Source organism: Somniosus microcephalus, chromosome 3 (genome assembly GCF_052327205.1).
Source record: "Somniosus microcephalus isolate GS21.2 chromosome 3, FLI_Smic_1.0, whole genome shotgun sequence".
Classification (NCBI taxonomy): domain Eukaryota; kingdom Metazoa; phylum Chordata; class Chondrichthyes; order Squaliformes; family Somniosidae; genus Somniosus; species Somniosus microcephalus.
In genome coordinates, this window is record NC_140989.1 from 366,735,619 (window position 1) to 366,752,976 (window position 17,358).

General features: G+C 49.6%; 1 protein-coding gene across 1 annotated transcript in view; it reads right to left on the reverse strand.

The window, feature by feature from the left end:
* Window positions 1-355: 355 nt before the first annotated feature.
* col24a1 (collagen type XXIV alpha 1) overlaps window positions 356-17,358 on the reverse strand; it is a 677,579-nt gene continuing 660,576 nt past the window's right edge. The window contains exons 57-60 of the mRNA XM_085983549.1: window positions 12,437-12,605; window positions 12,236-12,345; window positions 9,228-9,446; window positions 356-7,053 (exon numbers count right to left, since the gene is read on the reverse strand). Coding sequence (XP_085839675.1) covers window positions 6,907-7,053; window positions 9,228-9,446; window positions 12,236-12,345; window positions 12,437-12,605 — 645 coding nt within the window. The 3' untranslated portion in view covers window positions 356-6,906. The remainder of the gene's footprint in view (window positions 7,054-9,227; window positions 9,447-12,235; window positions 12,346-12,436; window positions 12,606-17,358) is intronic.

Genomic DNA, 17,358 nt, shown 5'->3' on the forward strand with positions numbered 1-17,358 from the left:
TGAGCATCTAGAGTTCTCTGGGGTAGAGAATTCCCAAGACTCACAACCCTTTGATTACACCCATTCAATACATTGTCCTGGTCAAAGCGGTTGTCAGGGTTGCTGAGTGAGATGGAAAGGTGACAATATCCAAGTCACCAACTCAATGCAACAACCCTAGCTTGTTTCTTCAATTTGAGGGAGCGCTGTGGCTTGGAGGAACTACACCTGTGTATTATTCTTCAGATACATGTATACTTAACTGAGCCCATTATTATGATGTAAGAGATTCACCTCTTAAAGGAACTCCCAATGTAAACACACCACTATTATTGCTTTATTTGGTCATAACATGGAAATACTGGTAAATAAGTTTTGATAACAGCTTTCTGTAAATAACACTTAAAATACATTTTTTTTTACACACTTAATTTATCTTTGTTGGTAAACAATGTATCCTGTACACATTTCTTGGCTAAAACCATATCTTGTGCTACAATTTAAATCGGAATGACTACTGCTCTTTAACACGACAAACATAGCACATAATAGCTGAATGCACTTTACCCTCTAATTCAGAGTTGAAACGATTACAATCAATTCCTCTTGGGAGCCAGATTGTCCGATAGCAACGAGCCAGATTTTTTGTTGTTGTTTTAAGTGGAAGTGCCTCTCTGAGGAAGTTGCCGTTTCACCCAGAACAGACTGAGTGACGCGGGGTACAATGACACTTGCCTCGGAAGGACAGGAACGATTGTGAATACCAGCTTGCAAACAAAACGACCAGTTTGGAGGTTGCTGCGCCATTTATCAAGCTTCCTTTTTGGATAAATTCAAAGGAGAGATTTTCGTTAAACTCTGGCAGTCCCTTCACCGTCCTGCGATATTACCGGGGCAACGCGGTCATTATAGAAATTCCTCAGGAGGTTAGCCACAGTGTGACGTCTTCCCATCTCCTTTACAAGCCAACGTGATACCTTCAACTGCAGCCGGTCTCATTTCAGCAACAAGTCGAGTTTAAACAAAGCCTCATCCACAATTCCATTTTTAAAAACTCAATTATTATCAATAAATAATCATTCTAAAGCTATCGTGTCGCCTGATCACCACTGTAAAGACAAATATTCTTTGAGGTGACACTGTGTGATGATTAGCACCTGAATGATTCTGTCGTTTAAACGTTGTGAGTTTTAGGTGGTGCATTTTGGTAGGAGAAACAAGGAGGCCACATACTCCTTGGAAAGTAAGGGGGAGAAATTCACTACCGCCCCCCGTGTTTGGGGCGCAAAAACTTCGGAAGCGGAAAAATTATCGCCAGGCGCTAATGATGAGCGGCTCCCATGCGAAATTCAGCCATAGCGCTCCGAGAGGGAAGTGTGGCGCTAAATCAAGCGTTAACCACTTCCCCATGAGCGCTAAAGGGAGCGAGAGGGGGCGGGAGTGGCGGAGCGCTGAGCAATGTCCCCGTGCAGCGCCGCCGGCAGATTCGCAGGCTCCTTCCCTCCCTTAAAGGGACAGGCCGATGCTCGCGGCAGTTAAAGGTAAGGCTGGGGATGGGTCGGCGACGGTGCCCGTGATCTGCGAGGAGCGGCCCCGAGCACTCCGAGAGAGCGCAGGGCCGATCAAGCGCAGTGATGAAAAATGACCAAAAAAAAAACAGCACAAAGGGGTGAGAAATGTTGTTTTGGGGCCGAGCCGACCGCCGCTGCCTTTAATTAGCGCTCCCCAAGTGGCTGAGGTCGCGACGCCTCCTGCGGCTGCCGTCGCTGACGCCCGGCGATGCTGCGGGGGTGGGGGGGCGGGGGCGGAAGGGGATTTAGGGTCCAGGGCGGTAACGGGGCGCTGCGCACCGGGTGACATCACGATCTCCGGGGTGCAGGAGATCGAGGCGGTAAGTATTACCGCCAGCACTACCCCCCCTCCCCCATTGAATTTCGCGGGAGTCGCTTCCTTCACTGCGCCCGGGCGGTAAGTCATTAGTGGCCCGTTATCGCCCCCCGGGAGGCGATAAAGGGAGGCACAAAAGAGGCCAATTTTTCGACCCAAGTGTCTAAATGGGGTCGAGGAGCAGAGGGAGCTGTGGGTACAGATACACAAATCACTAAAAGTAATGATGCAGGTTAATAACGCAATTTAAAAAAGCAAACCAAGCACTGGGGTTCATTTCTAGAGAGATTAATTGAAAAGCAGAGAAGTTATGTTAAACTTGTATCGAACCTTGGCTAGACCACACTTGGAGCACTGTGCACAGTTCTGGTCTCCATATTATAAAAAGGATATAGAGGCACTGGAGAAGGTGCAAAAAAGATTTACAAGGATGATACCAGAACTGAGAAATTATACGTATCAGGAAAGATTGAACAGGCGGGGGCTCTTTTCTCTAGAAAAGAGAAGGCTGAGGGGTGACCTGATCGAGGTCTTTAACGTTATGAAAGGGTTCGATAGGGTAGACGTAGAGAAGGTGTTTCCACTTGTGGGGGAGACCAGGACTAGGGTCCATCAATATAAGAGAGTCACTAATAAATCCAATAGGGAATTGAGGAGAAACGTCTTTACCCAGAGTGGTGAGAATGTGGAATTCGCTACCACAGGGAGTGGTTGAGGCGAATAGTATCGATGCATTTAAGGGGAAGCTGGATAAACACATGAGGGAGAAAGGAATAGAAGGATATGGTGATGGGGTGAGATGAAGAGGGGTGGGAGGGGGCTGGTGTGGAGCATGAACACCGTCACGGACCAGTTGGCCTGTTTCTGTACTGTAAATACCGTGTAATACTGTAGCCTAAACTTTCTGAGCCTGCACTGGCGGTGAGGGACCTCGTCACGGCCACAGACTTGGAAAATGTATCCCAGTTTCATCATTTGAAAGGGAATTGGATAAGTATTTGAAAAGGAAGAAGGTGTAAGGAGACAGAGTAAAGGCAGGGCAATGGGATTCCACAGCTCTAGTTCAAGAGCCAGCTCCAGTACTAGGGCAATGGTTTCTTCTGTGTTATCAATTCTACCATACTGCATCCGTATGGAAATCCTTTTCAATCTCAGATGGTTTAATACCTCTGTTAAAATAGCAAAGGGATTTCACCAGTACGCTAAGCATTTATCGGCTACGATTCTGAAGTGGATCGACAGGGTAGATGCTGAGAGGTTGTTTCCCCCTGGCTGGCGTGTCTAGAACTAGGGGGCACAGTCTCAGGATAAGGGGTCGGCCATTTAGGACTGAGATGAGGAGGAATTTCTTCACTCAGAGGGTGGTGAATCTTTGGAATTCTCTGCCCCAGAGGGCTGTGGAGGCTCAGTCGTTGAGTATATTCAAGGCTGAGATTTTTGGACTCGAGGGGAATCTAGGGATCGGGCGGGAAAGTGGAGTTGAGGTCGAAGTTCAGCCATGATCATATTGATCAGGCTTGAGGGGCCGTGTGGCCGACTCCTGCTCCTAATTATTATGTTCTTATGTTCTCCCCTCAAAAAAGCACCACGGTATCAAGTATAACGGTTAAATGATTTTTTTGGGAAAATGTAAAGTACAACTAAAAATCTGTACAGTAAAGTTCAGAAAAGCAACCCTGTATTGTATCAGTATTTGTAAATCTAAATCACTGTGATGATGGAGTGGGCAAGTCTGTGATAATTATTTCCTATTTCTTATGCTGGAGTATAAGAGTGAGGAAGTCTTGCTCCAATTGTACAGGGCCTTGGTGAGACCACACCTGGAGTACTGGGCACAGTTTTGGTCTCCTTATCTAAGGAAGGATATACTTGCCTTGGAGGCGGTGCAATGAAGGTTCACTAGATTGATTCCTGGGATGAGAGGGCTGTCCTATGATGAGAGATTGTGTAGAATGGGCTGATACTCTCTGGAGTTTAGAAGAATGAGAGGTGATCTCATTGAAACATACAAGATTCAGAGGGGGATTGACAGGGTAGATGCTGAGAGGTTGTTCCCCCTGGCTGGAGTGTCTAGAACCAGGGGTCACAGTCTCAGGATAAGGGGTCGGCCATTTAGGACTGAGATGAGGAGGAATTTCTTCACTCATCTTTGGAATTCTCTGCCCCAGAGGGCTGTGAATGCTGAGTCATTGAGTATATTCAAGGCTGAGATCGAGAGATTCTTGGACTCTAGGGGAATCAAGGGATATGGAGATCGGGCGGGAAAGTGGAGTTGAGGTCGATGATCAGCCATGATCTTATTGAATGGCGGAGCAGGCTCGAGGGGCCGTATGGCCGACTCCTGCTCCTAATTCTTATGTTCTTATTAGAATGTAATAGCAGCAAATCAAAGAGATTTGTTGTGTTCTCGATAAAACAATCTGCAGCTCCACCAATTATTTGGGGAATTGAACATTCTATCAATTATTAAATTGGTTACAGTTATTTCGAAATGCTGACAGTGGAACGAGTTCATGGTTCAGTATTTGATACGACAGCAATTTAGTGTTTTGTTAGAACCATAGAAACAGCGAAATTTACGGCACAGAAGGAGGCCATTCGGCCCATCGTGTCCGTGCTGGCCGACAAAGAGCGATCCAGCCTAATCCCACTTTCCAGCTCTTGGTCCGTAGCCCTGTAGGTTACGGCACTTCAAGTACATATCCAAGTACTTTTTAAATGTGATGAGGGTTTCTGCCTCCACCACCCTTTCAGGCAGTGAGTTCCAGACCCCCACCACCCTCTGGGTGAAAAAAGTTCTCCTCAACTCCCCTCTAAACCTTCTACCAGTTACTTCAAATCTACCCCCACCCCCCCGCCCCCCCCCCTTGAGTGTTGAGTGAAGTCCAGTTTCTTAAGGTATTTTCAGTGAATAGGCAATGTCCAAACTAAAATAAAGAGGAAAAAAATGCATTTCAGCACCTGTCACAGCAATATCGGCAGACTGCTGTAGAACGAGAAGCTCAGTAGATGGGGTCTAAATGGGCGGTGGTACCCCGTCTGTGCATTAGCAGCAGTGGCTGCCTCGGTGAGAAAATCAGGTGAAGTGATTTTTTTCCCGTTAAATAAAACTTGTGATCGATGAATTGATTACAGAATGATTGGCCCAGCCCTAAAACCAACTATACAAAATATGCACAAGTGACATTTAATTTGATGTCGTTGAGTGAGTGATGAAGATTTAATATATAATAGCAAGCTACAACCTCAAAACTGAACAGCAAGCGGTAGTTGTTCTACAACATTCCTTCTACTAGCTAAGCCTCTCCGTCTATCTACAGCCACCATATATACCGTGCCAATCTGTACAGCACCTCCATAAACTAATAGACGACATGGGCATAATTACACAGTTCATATAAATAATGTTTGTGATAGAAATAAGTGACCTAATAAGTACTTTTAAAACAGAAAATACTGAATGTAGCCAGTACATACATTTTGAAAAAAAAATAACAATATCAAAATCTTTCCTCATTAAAACGATTAGCACCTTATTAACACAAGCACCAAGGACATTCAGGCGGCTGATTTGTCACAAGCTATCCTGTACAGTTCACTCTGTCCATGCTGAAGACTGACATCCATCAAATGAGCACGCTCTGAAGTTGGGGGTGGCGGACGGGGTGGGGGGAGGGGGGGAGCGACGACGGGCATTATCTGCGGATGCCAACCCGTGGTCAATATCCAGGGTTCCGTGCCCACCTTGGCCGGGTTGCAGTCAAGGCTCTCTGCATCTCGCTGGTCGATCCACTTACCGGACAGGGTGAGGGGTGGGGGGGCGCTGCTCAGAAGAGATGGCCCCTCCGCTCTCCTTCAGCTCAGACGCTCCCGGTACACGTTGGCCGCTTGTCTAATGACCTTCTCCTTGGACGTGGGGTGGAGGGAGGGGTGCACAGGGAGGTACGTGGCAAGTCTCTGTAGGGTTTGACTTGGCTCCAAGGGGAACGTGCCTGGCGGTAGTGACTGGAGCCATGTTGATTCCTCTGAGGAATCCGAAAACTGAGCCAGGCTGTCTGTCTACAGTCTTTCAACATGGTGTTGGTGACGAGCATTCCTCCACCAATGGCTGCTGGCGAGGTAAGCCTGGCTCCTGGTGGATTAGCTGCTTCCCAGTTGGGTTCCGGTAACCCTGCAAAGCAATACCCTAATGGGCGGGGTGGACGTTCCTGGGCAGACAGCGGGAAGGTTAGCAAGTGCTGTGTGCCGGTAAACTGCTCGGACTTAGCTGGTTAAACGTCGGCAGTAGCCCCGTGCCTACTTGGGAATGTCCGCACCCTGGCTCTTGCTGACCTTAGGTAAGTGGGTGCGTGCCTACAGGAAGAGGGAGTGTACTCAATGTCAGGCAAGCAGAAGCTACGAATGCGGATTTCTCAGTAGACTGGTCTGTCGACTCTCAAGCATGACGGACATCCGTGCAGGTCAGAGACCAGACTGACCAAAGTAAAAGCCTAGGTGGAAAACAGGCGACGTATCGGAGGTAGAGGACTGTTTCGGAAGTATCATCTTTCAAAACTGAAGAGAAGATGATAAGTCTGGGCACGTTATTATCAGCTGTATACCATCCTCAACGAAAGACCTTTGCAACACATAGCCATCAGCGCTATTAAAGAGGAAACATCTTTCTTTCTCAGCCTTTTACGGGTTGACTTACAGCACGTGAACAGACCTGAAGTCATAACCTATATATTACTAAAAGTTACTTTTAGTTTTAAAAGGAACTATGACAGGAAGCACAAAATATCGTGCATGACGGTTTCAGCCTTGCATTTCCTGCTAACCGCAGTGAATGGTTTTCTGTAGATGGAGGGGCAGCAATGCATTCTTCCTGAGAAGTCAGTTTTAAGAAAAGTACCATGACTTTTAAAAAAAAAAATAAAGTTGTTCCTGGATTTCCCCACAGTGAACAGAGATAATCTCTCCAGCTAAGTAAGGGAGTCTAACTTTCGGGTAGCAGTCTCCTTACAGAGTTCAGAAGGATAACCCAAGTCCATTGTCCTCTTATAGGAAGCACACTGGACCAATTTCCACACGGTATTGCTTTGCTGGCTTGAGATGAGGGAGCCTCTGAATTTCAACAATTGGAAGCTCACTCACAACTTGAGTGCGAAAAACGAACTGTGTCTGTTGCCACGTTCCATCTTGAATCTGCAACCAACAAGCAAACGCACTTAATAACTGATGTAAAAAGACAACTGAGCACTTAGGTTTGAGTATAAAACAAGGCTTTAATCAACTGTTTCACAACCATGAGATTCTAGTTACATCACTAGTTCCTGGTTACAGAAACATCCTGAGCAAGCTGGGCCCACGCCCGAGTATTTATACTCCTTGGACGGCGCCACCAGCTGGCCGCCCAGTGTTACTTCATGAGTCATTTCTTCATGAATGATAGGATTCATGACAATAACTTTGATAATAAGGGGGCAAAATTGGGTTGCGCGCCCTACGGGGCGCTACTTTTAGTGCCCCGAAAAAGTTAGCGCCCCCGCGCCCGAAATTCACTGGTAGCGCCCCAAGAGGGAGGCGGGGCACGAATGGAAGCGTTCCCCATCCCTCTTGGGGCGCTGCGAGTGAATATCGCGGCACTATGTGCAACAGTGCCACGGTACTCAAGGCCTCCCTCCCCTAATTAAAGGGGAGGGGCCTAGCTCAGCGTGGCCCGGGGCCCAGCTGGGCCGCCAGGGATCGGAGTGCCGGCAAAAGAGTGCCGGCACTCAAGAGAGGTGCCAGGCTGATGGAGTGCAGCCGGCACCCCACCGGGGGGGCTGGCCAGGAGGCCGGGGATGGCAGCGGGAGGGGGCAAGTGCTGGCAGGCGGCCAGCAACAAAAATGGCCACCTGGCACCTCCCCTTTAATTAGCACCGCCCCGGCCGCAGGTAGGCCCATCCGACCCTGTCGGATACAGCGTCCGGCGGTAAGTCAGGGGGCGCTACTGAAGATCGTGGCCGGGGCGTGAGCAGCGGGGCGCTAACGGTTACTGCCGCCGCTAACCTCCCGCTGAATTTTGCGGGAGTCATTAGCGGCGCCGCGCCCAGGCGCTAGTTGTTTTGCGCCCCATTAGCGTCCTCTTAGGGCGCCAACGGGAGGCACAAATCAACCAAATTTTTCCCCTTGAGTCTAAATGGGGTAGAGGAACAGAGGGATCTGGGAATACAGATACACAAATCACTAAAAGTAGCGACGCATTTTAATGAGGCCATTAAAAAAAGCAAACCAAGCATTAGGGTTCATTTCTAGAGGGATTGAATGGAAAAGTAGTGAAGTTATGTTAAACATTGCATCGAACCTTGGTTAGACCACGCTCGGAGCACTGTGCACAGTTCTGGTCTCCATATTATAAAAAGAATAGAGAGGTACTGGAGAAGGTGCAAAATAAGATTTACAAGGATGACACCAGAACTGAGAGATTATACGTATCAGGAAAGATTGAACGGGCTGGGGCTCTTTTCTCTAGAAAAGAGAAGGCTGAGGGGTGACCTGATCGAGGTCTTTAACGTTTTGAAAGGGTTCGATAGGGTAGACGTAGGGTTCGATAGGGTAGACGTAGGGTTCGATAGGGTAGACGTAGGGTTCGATAGGGTAGACGTAGGGTTCGATAGGGTAGACGTAGGGTTCGATAGGGTAGACGTAGGGTTCGATAGGGTAGACGTAGGGTTCGATAGGGTAGACGTAGGGTTCGATAGGGTAGACGTAGGGTTCGATAGGGTAGACGTAGGGTTCGATAGGGTAGACGTAGGGTTCGATAGGGTAGACGTAGGGTTCGATAGGGTAGACGTAGGGTTCGATAGGGTAGACGTAGGGTTCGATAGGGTAGACGTAGGGTTCGATAGGGTAGACGTAGGGTTCGATAGGGTAGACGTAGGGTTCGATAGGGTAGACGTAGAGAAGGTGTTTCCACTTGTGGGGGAGACTAGACTAGGGGTCAACAATATAAGACAGTCACTAATAAATCCAATAGGGAATTCAGGAGAAACCTCTTTACTCAGAGAGTGGTGAGAATGTGGAACTCGCTACCACAGCGAGTGGTTGAGGCGAATAGTGTAGATGCATTTAAGGGGAAGCTGGATAAACACATGAGGGAGAAAGGAATAGAAGGATACGTTGATGGGGTGAGATGAAGAGGGGTGGGAGGAGGCTGGTGTGGAGCATAAACACCGGCACGGACCAGTTGGGCCGAATGGCCTGTTTCTGTGCTGGACATTCTGTGTAATTTTACATTCACAACATTTGCTAAATAAACCAATACGGCAATCATGACCTTTTGGGTTGATTTTGCCAATACAGAACTACAACCTGAAATGTTAACTACAGAAGTTTACCTTGCACCCGTCTCTTATAACCTTTGGTTGAGATATTGTATTTGCTTTAAATATCTGTCCGTTCCATCCTCTAAACCGCATAGAATTAGCATAAGGATCTTTGTTGGTGGTGTTCTTCCAGACTGGGAAATTGAGACAATGGATCGTAATGGTCTGTATGGCTTCTGAGCTCAGCAGGTGCAAAAAATTCATCTGCACCTTCCCAATCCCAAACTCCAACTGCAGAGAAAAATAAACGAGATCAATGGGAAATTCAAATAGCGAACAGATTTAATAAAAAAAAGAAAATGCTGTCAATTACAATTATGTGGAGAGTCTGGAGAAGCTGGGGTCTGGAGAAGCACGGTGGCATAGTGGTTAGCACTGTTGCCTCACAGCGCCAGGAACCCGGGTTCAAATCCGGCCTCGGGTGACTGTCTGTGTGGAGTTTGCACATTCTCCCCGTGTCTGCGTGGGTTTTCTCCGGGTGCTCCGGTTTCCTCCCACAGTCCAAAGATGTGCGGGTTAGGTTGATTGGCCATGATAAAAATTGGCCCTTAGTGTTAGGGGGGATTAAATATGTGGGGTTACGGGGATAGGGCTTGGGTGGGATGGCTGTCGGTGTAGGGACTGGGTGCTAGGGTTTGGATGATCAGCCATGATCTCGTTGAATGGCGGAGCAGGCTCGAAGGGCCGAATGGCCTACTCCTGCTCCTATGTTTCTCTTTATTAAGTAGATTGTGCCTATACTCTCTGGAGTTTAGAAGAATGAGAGGTGATCTCATTGAAACATACAAGATTCTGAGGGGGATTGACAGGGTAGATGCTGAGAGGTTGTTTCCCCTGGCTGGAGGGTCTAGAACCAGGGGTCACAGTCTCAGGATAAGGGGTCGGCCATTTAGGACTGAGATGAGAAATTTCTTCACTCAGAGGGTGGTGAATCTTTGGAATTCTCGACCCCAAAGGGCTGTGGATGCTCAGTCGTTGAGTATATTCAAGGCTGAGATCGATAGATTTTTGGATACTAAGGGAATCAAGGGATATGGAGATCGGGCGGGAAAGTGGAGTTGAGGTCGAAGATCAGCCATGATCTTATTGAATGGCGGAGCAGACTCGAGGGGCCATAAGGCCTACTCCTGCTCCTATTTCTTATGTTCTTATGTAGCAGAGAAGGTTAAGAGGAGATTTGATGGAGGTGTTCAAACTTCATGAAGGGATTTGATAAAGTAAATAAGGAGAAACTGTGTCCACTGGCAGGAGGGCCGGTGACCAGATGACACAGATTTAAGGTGATTGGTAAAAGAACCAGAGGCGACATGAGGACACATTAATTTTTATGCAGCGAGTTGTTGTGATTTGGAATGCGCTGCCTGAAAGGGCGGTGGAAGCAGATTCAATAGTAACTTTCAAAAGGGAATTGGAGAAATACTTGAAGGAGAAACATTTGCAGAGTTATGGGGAAGAGCAGGGGGAGTGGGACTAATTGGAGAGCTCGACCAAAGAGCTGGCACAGGCACGATGGGACGAATGGCCTCCTTCTGTGCTGTAAGATTCTGTGTGTGAATCTAGAAAGGGGAGTATTGGCAGGCTATTTGACTGAGGAATGCATTGCAGCCGAGACCTATTCTGTCCTGATCAGACATCTAGATGTGAGCATGTCTCAGCAAGGGACATTGGATTGTCAGCCTGGCTGTCTTCATCTTCACCCTAGCCTAGGGCACTGAGGCAAACTGTAGTGCACCTGAGCTGGGGAGAGGAACTAAATCGGCAAATATCTTCATACCTGATTATACCTGATTGCCACCCAGTGTCCTCTGGACAGCACAGAAGCAGGCCATTCGGCCCAACTGGTCCGTGCTGTTCATGCTCCACAGGAGCCTCCTCCCACCCCTCTTCATCTCACCCCATCACCATATCCTTCTATTCCTTTCTCCCTCATGTGTGTACTTCCCAAATAAACCTGCCCCTTCTATTCTATTGTGTGCAGTTTTGGTCGCCTTATCTGAGGAAGGATGTTCTTGCCATGGAGGGAGTGCAGCAAAGATTCACCAGGCTGATACCTGGGATGGCAGGAATGACGTATGAGGAGAGATTGGGTCGATTGGGCTTATACTCGCTGGAGTTTAGAAGAATGAGAGGGGATCTCATCGAAACTTATAAAATTCTAACAGGACTGGACAGACTAGATGCAGGAAGGATGTTCCCGATGGAACCAGGGGTCACAGTCTAAGGATAAGGGGTAAGCCATTTAGGACAGAGATGAGGAGGAATTTCTTCACCCAGAGAGTGGTGAACCTGTGGAATTCTCTACCACAGAAGGCAGTGGCGGCCAATTCATTAAATATATTCAAGAAGGAGTTAGATATATTTCTTAAGGTTAAAGGGATCAAGGGATATGGGGAGAAAGCAGGGACAGGGTACTGAATTTGGATGATCAGCCATGATCTCATTAAATGGCGGAGCAGGCTCGAGGGGCCGAATGGCCTACTCCTGCTCCTATCTTCTATGTTACTATGTTTATTTCTCAATGAGCTCAGTCCCATGTATCTTGAATCCATTTATACTATTTGCTTCAGTGTCTTTCGCTGGCAAACAGCACAGGAGGAGGCCATTCAGCCCATCGTGCCAGTGCCATTCGGCTCTTTGGTCGAGCGCTCCAATTAGTCCCACTCCCCCTGCTCTTCCCCATAACTCTGCAAATTTTTCTCCTTCCAAGTATTTCTCCAGTTCCCTTTTGAAAGTTACTATTGAATCTGCTTCCACCGCCCTTTCAGGCAGCGCATTCCAGATCATAACAACTCGCTGCGTAAAACAAACTGTCGCCATTGGATCTTTTACCAATGACCTTAAACCTGCGTCCTCTGGTTACCGACCCTCCTGTCACTGGAAACAGTTTCTCCCTGCCTACTCTTAGCAAAACCCATCGTGATTTTGAACACCTCTATTAAATCTCCTCTTAGCCTTCTCTGCTCTAAGGAGAACAGCCCCAGCTTCTCCAGTCTCTACACATAACTGAAGTCTCTCATTACCTTAGATGTACTGACAGGGTGTAAACAAGTTTGGCCACCAGCGCTAAAATTGCAGAACACTTCGATCGTATCCGTAGGGCAGCCCAGGTTGGGGTCGATCCAGTACTTGTCTGCCAGGATTGAAAAGAATTTGCATTAGCAATCTGCATTGAGCAATTGGTGCTGTCAAAACAAACTGCAAATGCACTGAGCGGCACTCACCATTAGATAGTTTATGTTCACAGTTCAGCAAGTCCCGACAAATACGAGCAGGATGTTCCTTGGTTCCCAGTGGGTTCTTGATACTGTGCATCAGACTGCTGAGATGGTGCAGAGTTTTGAATATCTCTACACCTTGTTCTATGAAGGGTATTTCAGTATTCTGGTAGTTCTAAAGAAAGTGTTAATCATGGCGTGAGACAATTGAGAACAAGTGGAAAGCAATGAGCAAAGCCAATGTTATAGGAAATGCGTCAGGAGCACATGGGTCGAAGCACATTTGGACCCGTTTCAATTCCAGGTGGATTCTCCATCTCAGGCCTGAGTTGAAATTACAGGCGGGTCTCATTATGTCATCGGGCCGCAACATGCACATGTAAAGAAGGACCCCGTTGGCCTCGGGTGTGTGTCCTTGCTGCCTGCTCGGGAGAGCAGATTAAAATTGCAGGTGTTGCGATCACGGCGGCTCTCGGGCAGGTGAGAGTCCGGGGCGATTTTAACCGCCTGCCCGCCAGGTTTCTGCGGAGCGAGTTGCGTTAAAATTGCCTCCTTGCAAGTGTTAAAATAAAACAAATTATACACGTCATTTAGAGATTCAGTATGCATTTACAAGCATGGCGATATAACCAATCAAACGTGAACAAAGTATGAAGCAGTTTAAGTGGCCAATATATTGTTCAAGTAATATGCATGCAATCATTGCAATATTAATTTTATTATATTTGAATTTATAGCCATCTTCATGTTAAAATGATTCCCCAATACAAAACAGAATGGGTATTCACATAGAAACAGTACAAAAGTAATAATAAAAGGGGGAAAAAGAGAAAGAAAATTAATTATTTGATTAGATCTATTTATACTCAAGGCAACGGGCTAATAGCAAAGCCGACAAGAATGTTTCCTATTCATTTTTATTGCACAGACCATCTCTAACTCTGGCCATAGGCCTGTTAGTTCACTTTAGGTGTCAGCTGTGGCTCAGTGGGCAGCACTCTCGCCTCTAAGTCGGAAGGTCATGGGTTCAAGTCCCACTCCAGAGACTTCAACACAAAAATCTAGACTGACACTCCAGTGCAGAGCTGAGGGAGCGCTGCACTGTCGGAGGGGCAGTACTGAGGGAGCGCTGCACTGTCGGAGGGGCAGTACTGAGGGAGCGCTGCACTGTCGGAGGGTCAGTACTGAGGGAGCGCTGCACTGTCGGAGGGGCAGTACTGAGGGAGCGCTGCACTGTCGGAGGGGCAGTACTGAGGGAGCGCTGCACTGTCGGAGGGCAGTACTGAGGGAGCGCTGCACTGTCGGAGGGGCAGTACTGAGGGAGCGCTGCACTGTCGGAGGGGCAGTACTGAGGGAGCGCTGCACTGTCGGAGGGGCAGTACTGAGGGAGCGCTGCACTGTCGGAGGGGCAGTACTGAGGGAGCGCTGCACTGTCGGAGGGGCAGTACTGAGGGAGTGCTGCACTGTCGGAGGGGCAGTACTGAGGGAGCGCTGCACTGTTGGAGGGGCAGTGCTGAGGGAGCACTGCACTGTCAGAGGGGCAGTACTGAGGGAGCACTGCACTGTCGGAGGGGCAGTACTGAGAGAGCGCTGCACTGTCGGAGGGGCAGTACTGAGGGAGTGCTGCACTGTCGGAGTGGCAGTACTGAGGGAGTGCCGCATTGTCGGAGGGGCAGTACTGAGGGAGCGCTGCACTGTCGGAGGGGCAGTACTGAGGGAGCGCGGCACTGTCGGAGGGGCAGTACTGAGGGAGCACTGCACTGTCGGAGGGGCAGTACTGAGGGAGCGCTGCACTGTCCGAGGGGCAGTACTGAGGGAGCGCTGCACTGTTGGAGGGGCAGTACTGAGGGAGCGCTGCACTGTCGGAGGGGCAGTACTGAGGGAGCGCTGCACTGTCGGAGGGGCAGTACTGAGGGAGCGCTGCACTGTCGGAGGGGCAGTACTGAGGGAGCGCTGCACTGTCGGAGGGGCAGCACTGAGGGAGCGCGGCACTGTCGGAGGGGCAGTACTGAGGGAGCACTGCACTGTCGGAGGGGCAGTACTGAGGGAGCGCTGCACTGTCCGAGGGGCAGTACTGAGGGAGCGCTGCACTGTCGGAGGGGCAGTACTGAGGGAGCGCTGCACTGTCGGAGGGGCAGTACTGAGGGAGCGCTGCACTGTCGGAGGGGCAGTACTGAGGGAGCGCTGCACTGTCGGAGGGGCAGTACTGAGGGAGCGCTGCACTGTCGGAGGGGCAGTACTGAGGGAGCGCTGCACTGTCGGAGGGGCAGTACTGAGGGAGTGCTGCACTGTCGGGGTGGCAGTACTGAGGGAGTGCCGCACTGTCGGAGGGGCAGTACTGAGGGAGCGCTGCACTGTCGGAGGGGCAGTACTGAGGGAGCGCTGCACTGTCGGAGGGGCAGTAGTGAGGGAGCACTGCACTGTCGGAGGGGCAGTGCCGAGGCAGCACTGCACTGTCGGAGGGGCAGTACTGAGGGAGCGCTGCACTGTCGGAGGGGCAGTACTGAGGGAGCGCTGCACTGTTGGAGGGGCAGTACTGAGGGAGCGCTGCACTGTCGGAGGGGCAGTACTGAGGGAGAGCTGCACTGTCGGAGGGGCAGTACTGAGGGAGCGCTGCACTGTTGGAAGGGCAGTACTGAGGGAGCGCTGCACTGTCGGAGGGGCAGTACTGAGGGGGTGCTGCACTGTCAGAGGGGCAGTACTGAGGGAGCACTGCACTGTCAGAGGGGCAGTTCTGAGGGAGCGCTGCACTGTCGGAGGGGCAGTACTGAGGGAGCGCTGCACTGTTGGAGGGGCAGTACTGAGGGAGCGCTGCACTGTCAGAGGGGCAGTACTGAGGGAGCGCTGCACTGTCGGGGGGGCAGTACTGAGGGAGTGCCGCATTGTCGGAGGGGCAGTACTGAGGGAGCGCTGCACTGTCGGAGGGGCAGTAGTGAGGGAGCACTGCACTGTTGGAGGGGCGGTACAGAGGCAGCGCTGCATTGTCGGAGGGGCAGTACTGAGGGAGTGCTGTACTGTTGGTGTGGCAGTACTGAGGGAGCGCTGCACTGTCGGAGGGGCAGTACTGAGGGAGTGCTGCACTGTCGGAGGGGCAGTACTGAGGGAGCCCCGCACTGTCGGGGGGCAGTACTGAGGGAGCGCTGCACTGTCGGAGGGGCAGTACTGAGGGAGAGCTGCACTGTCGGGGGGGCAGTACTGAGGGAGCGCTGCACTGTCGGAGGGGCAGTACTGAGGGAGAGCTGCACTGTCGGGGGGGCAGTACTGAGGGAGCGCTGCACTGTCGGAGGTGCTGTTTTTCGGATGAGAGGTTAAATCGAGGCCCTGTCTGCTCTCTCATGTGGACGCAAAAGATCCCACGGCACTATTTCGAAGAAGAGCAGAGGAGTTCTCTCTGGTGTCCTGGCCAATATTTATCCCTCAACCAACATCACTAAAAAAAGTTTATCTGCTCATGATCTCATTGCTGATTGTGGGAGCTTGGTGTGCGCAAATTGGCTGCTGCGTTTCCTGCATTACAACAGTGACTAAACTACTGTCGTGAAAGGTGCTGTATAAATATGTCAGTCTGTTTCTCTCTCTCTTTCCTTCTTTCTTTCCTTCTCTTTCTCATTGGAGGTGTTTTCATTTTGCATTGACTATTCTGGAGGTACAACTGTGTATCAGTTGTAAACCAGACTCAGAGAAGCGAACTAACAACAGAACACGCTGGAAAAACTCAGCAGGCCAGGCAACATCCGCGGAGAGAGAAACAGAGCTAACGTTTCAGCTCGAAACCCTTCGTCAGGACTGAGAAAAAAGCAGGAAATGAAACAGATTAAAAGGCAGTTTGGGGGCTGGGAAATGGGGGAGGGGATGAAAGGAGAGACATTAAGAGATATTCAAGGCGAGACGAGATGGTAATAGGCCAGGTAAAGAGACAAAGGATGGCTCTAGATGAAGTGTGAAATGCGCTGGCAGAGTGAGAGACAGCTGCCATGTGGGAGAGAGAAAAAAAGGGAAAAGGCACAAACCAAAGGTGTGGATAAAAAATATATAAAAATACGATAGGGGCCGAGGTTATGATCTGAAAGCGAACCATTGCTTTACAGAGTACCACTGGACTGCACTTCATAAAACAGAATTATCAAACTGACTCCAGAGGACACAGATTTAAGGGAATTGGCAAAAGAACCAAAGGCAAGATAAGGCAAAAATATTTACGCAGCGAGTTGTTGTGATCTGGAATGCGCGGCCTGAAAGGGCGGTGGAAGCAGATTCAATAGTAACTCTCAAAAGGGAATTGGATAAATACCGGAAGGGGAGAAATGTGCAGGGCCACAGAGAAAGAACAGGGAGCGGGACTAATTGGAGAGCTTTTTCAAAGAGCCAGCAGAGGCACGATGGGCCGAATGGCCTCCTTCTGGGCTGTATCATTCTGTGATTCTATGGAGCAGGCTGGCAGCTGGCCTGGAGGCTGCTGCTGGTAAGTTTAAATCTTTTCTTTATTGGGGTGGGAGGAGCAGAAGCCCCCTCAAAAGGGAAATCGCGGCCTCCCCTCCCCAGAATCCCCCCTTCCCTCATGAAAGACCCCCTCGAAACCCCTCTCCCATTACCAGGAAGGCGGTGGGTAGCTAAGGGCCGCCCAATCTTTGTTGACCGGCAGCCGCTCTGCACCCTCTTCAGACCCATCCCGGCCGGCCAGTGGAACAGCGCAATGAGCCCTGGGAGCTAAAAATAACAAGAGCCTGAAACTTAGGCCTCGTCTCGCATCCTGCCCGAAACACGCTGAAGGCTGAGATCGACCCCACCTTATAGTTTTACAAATTATTGTTTATCCTTCTAATGGTTTGTACGACAACTTTGCTTGTGCTTTTAATCAAGCTGAGGAAGAAAGAAGCCATTTTGTACTGACATGCTGAAAGAAATCATAAAGGAGTTGCCATTCCATT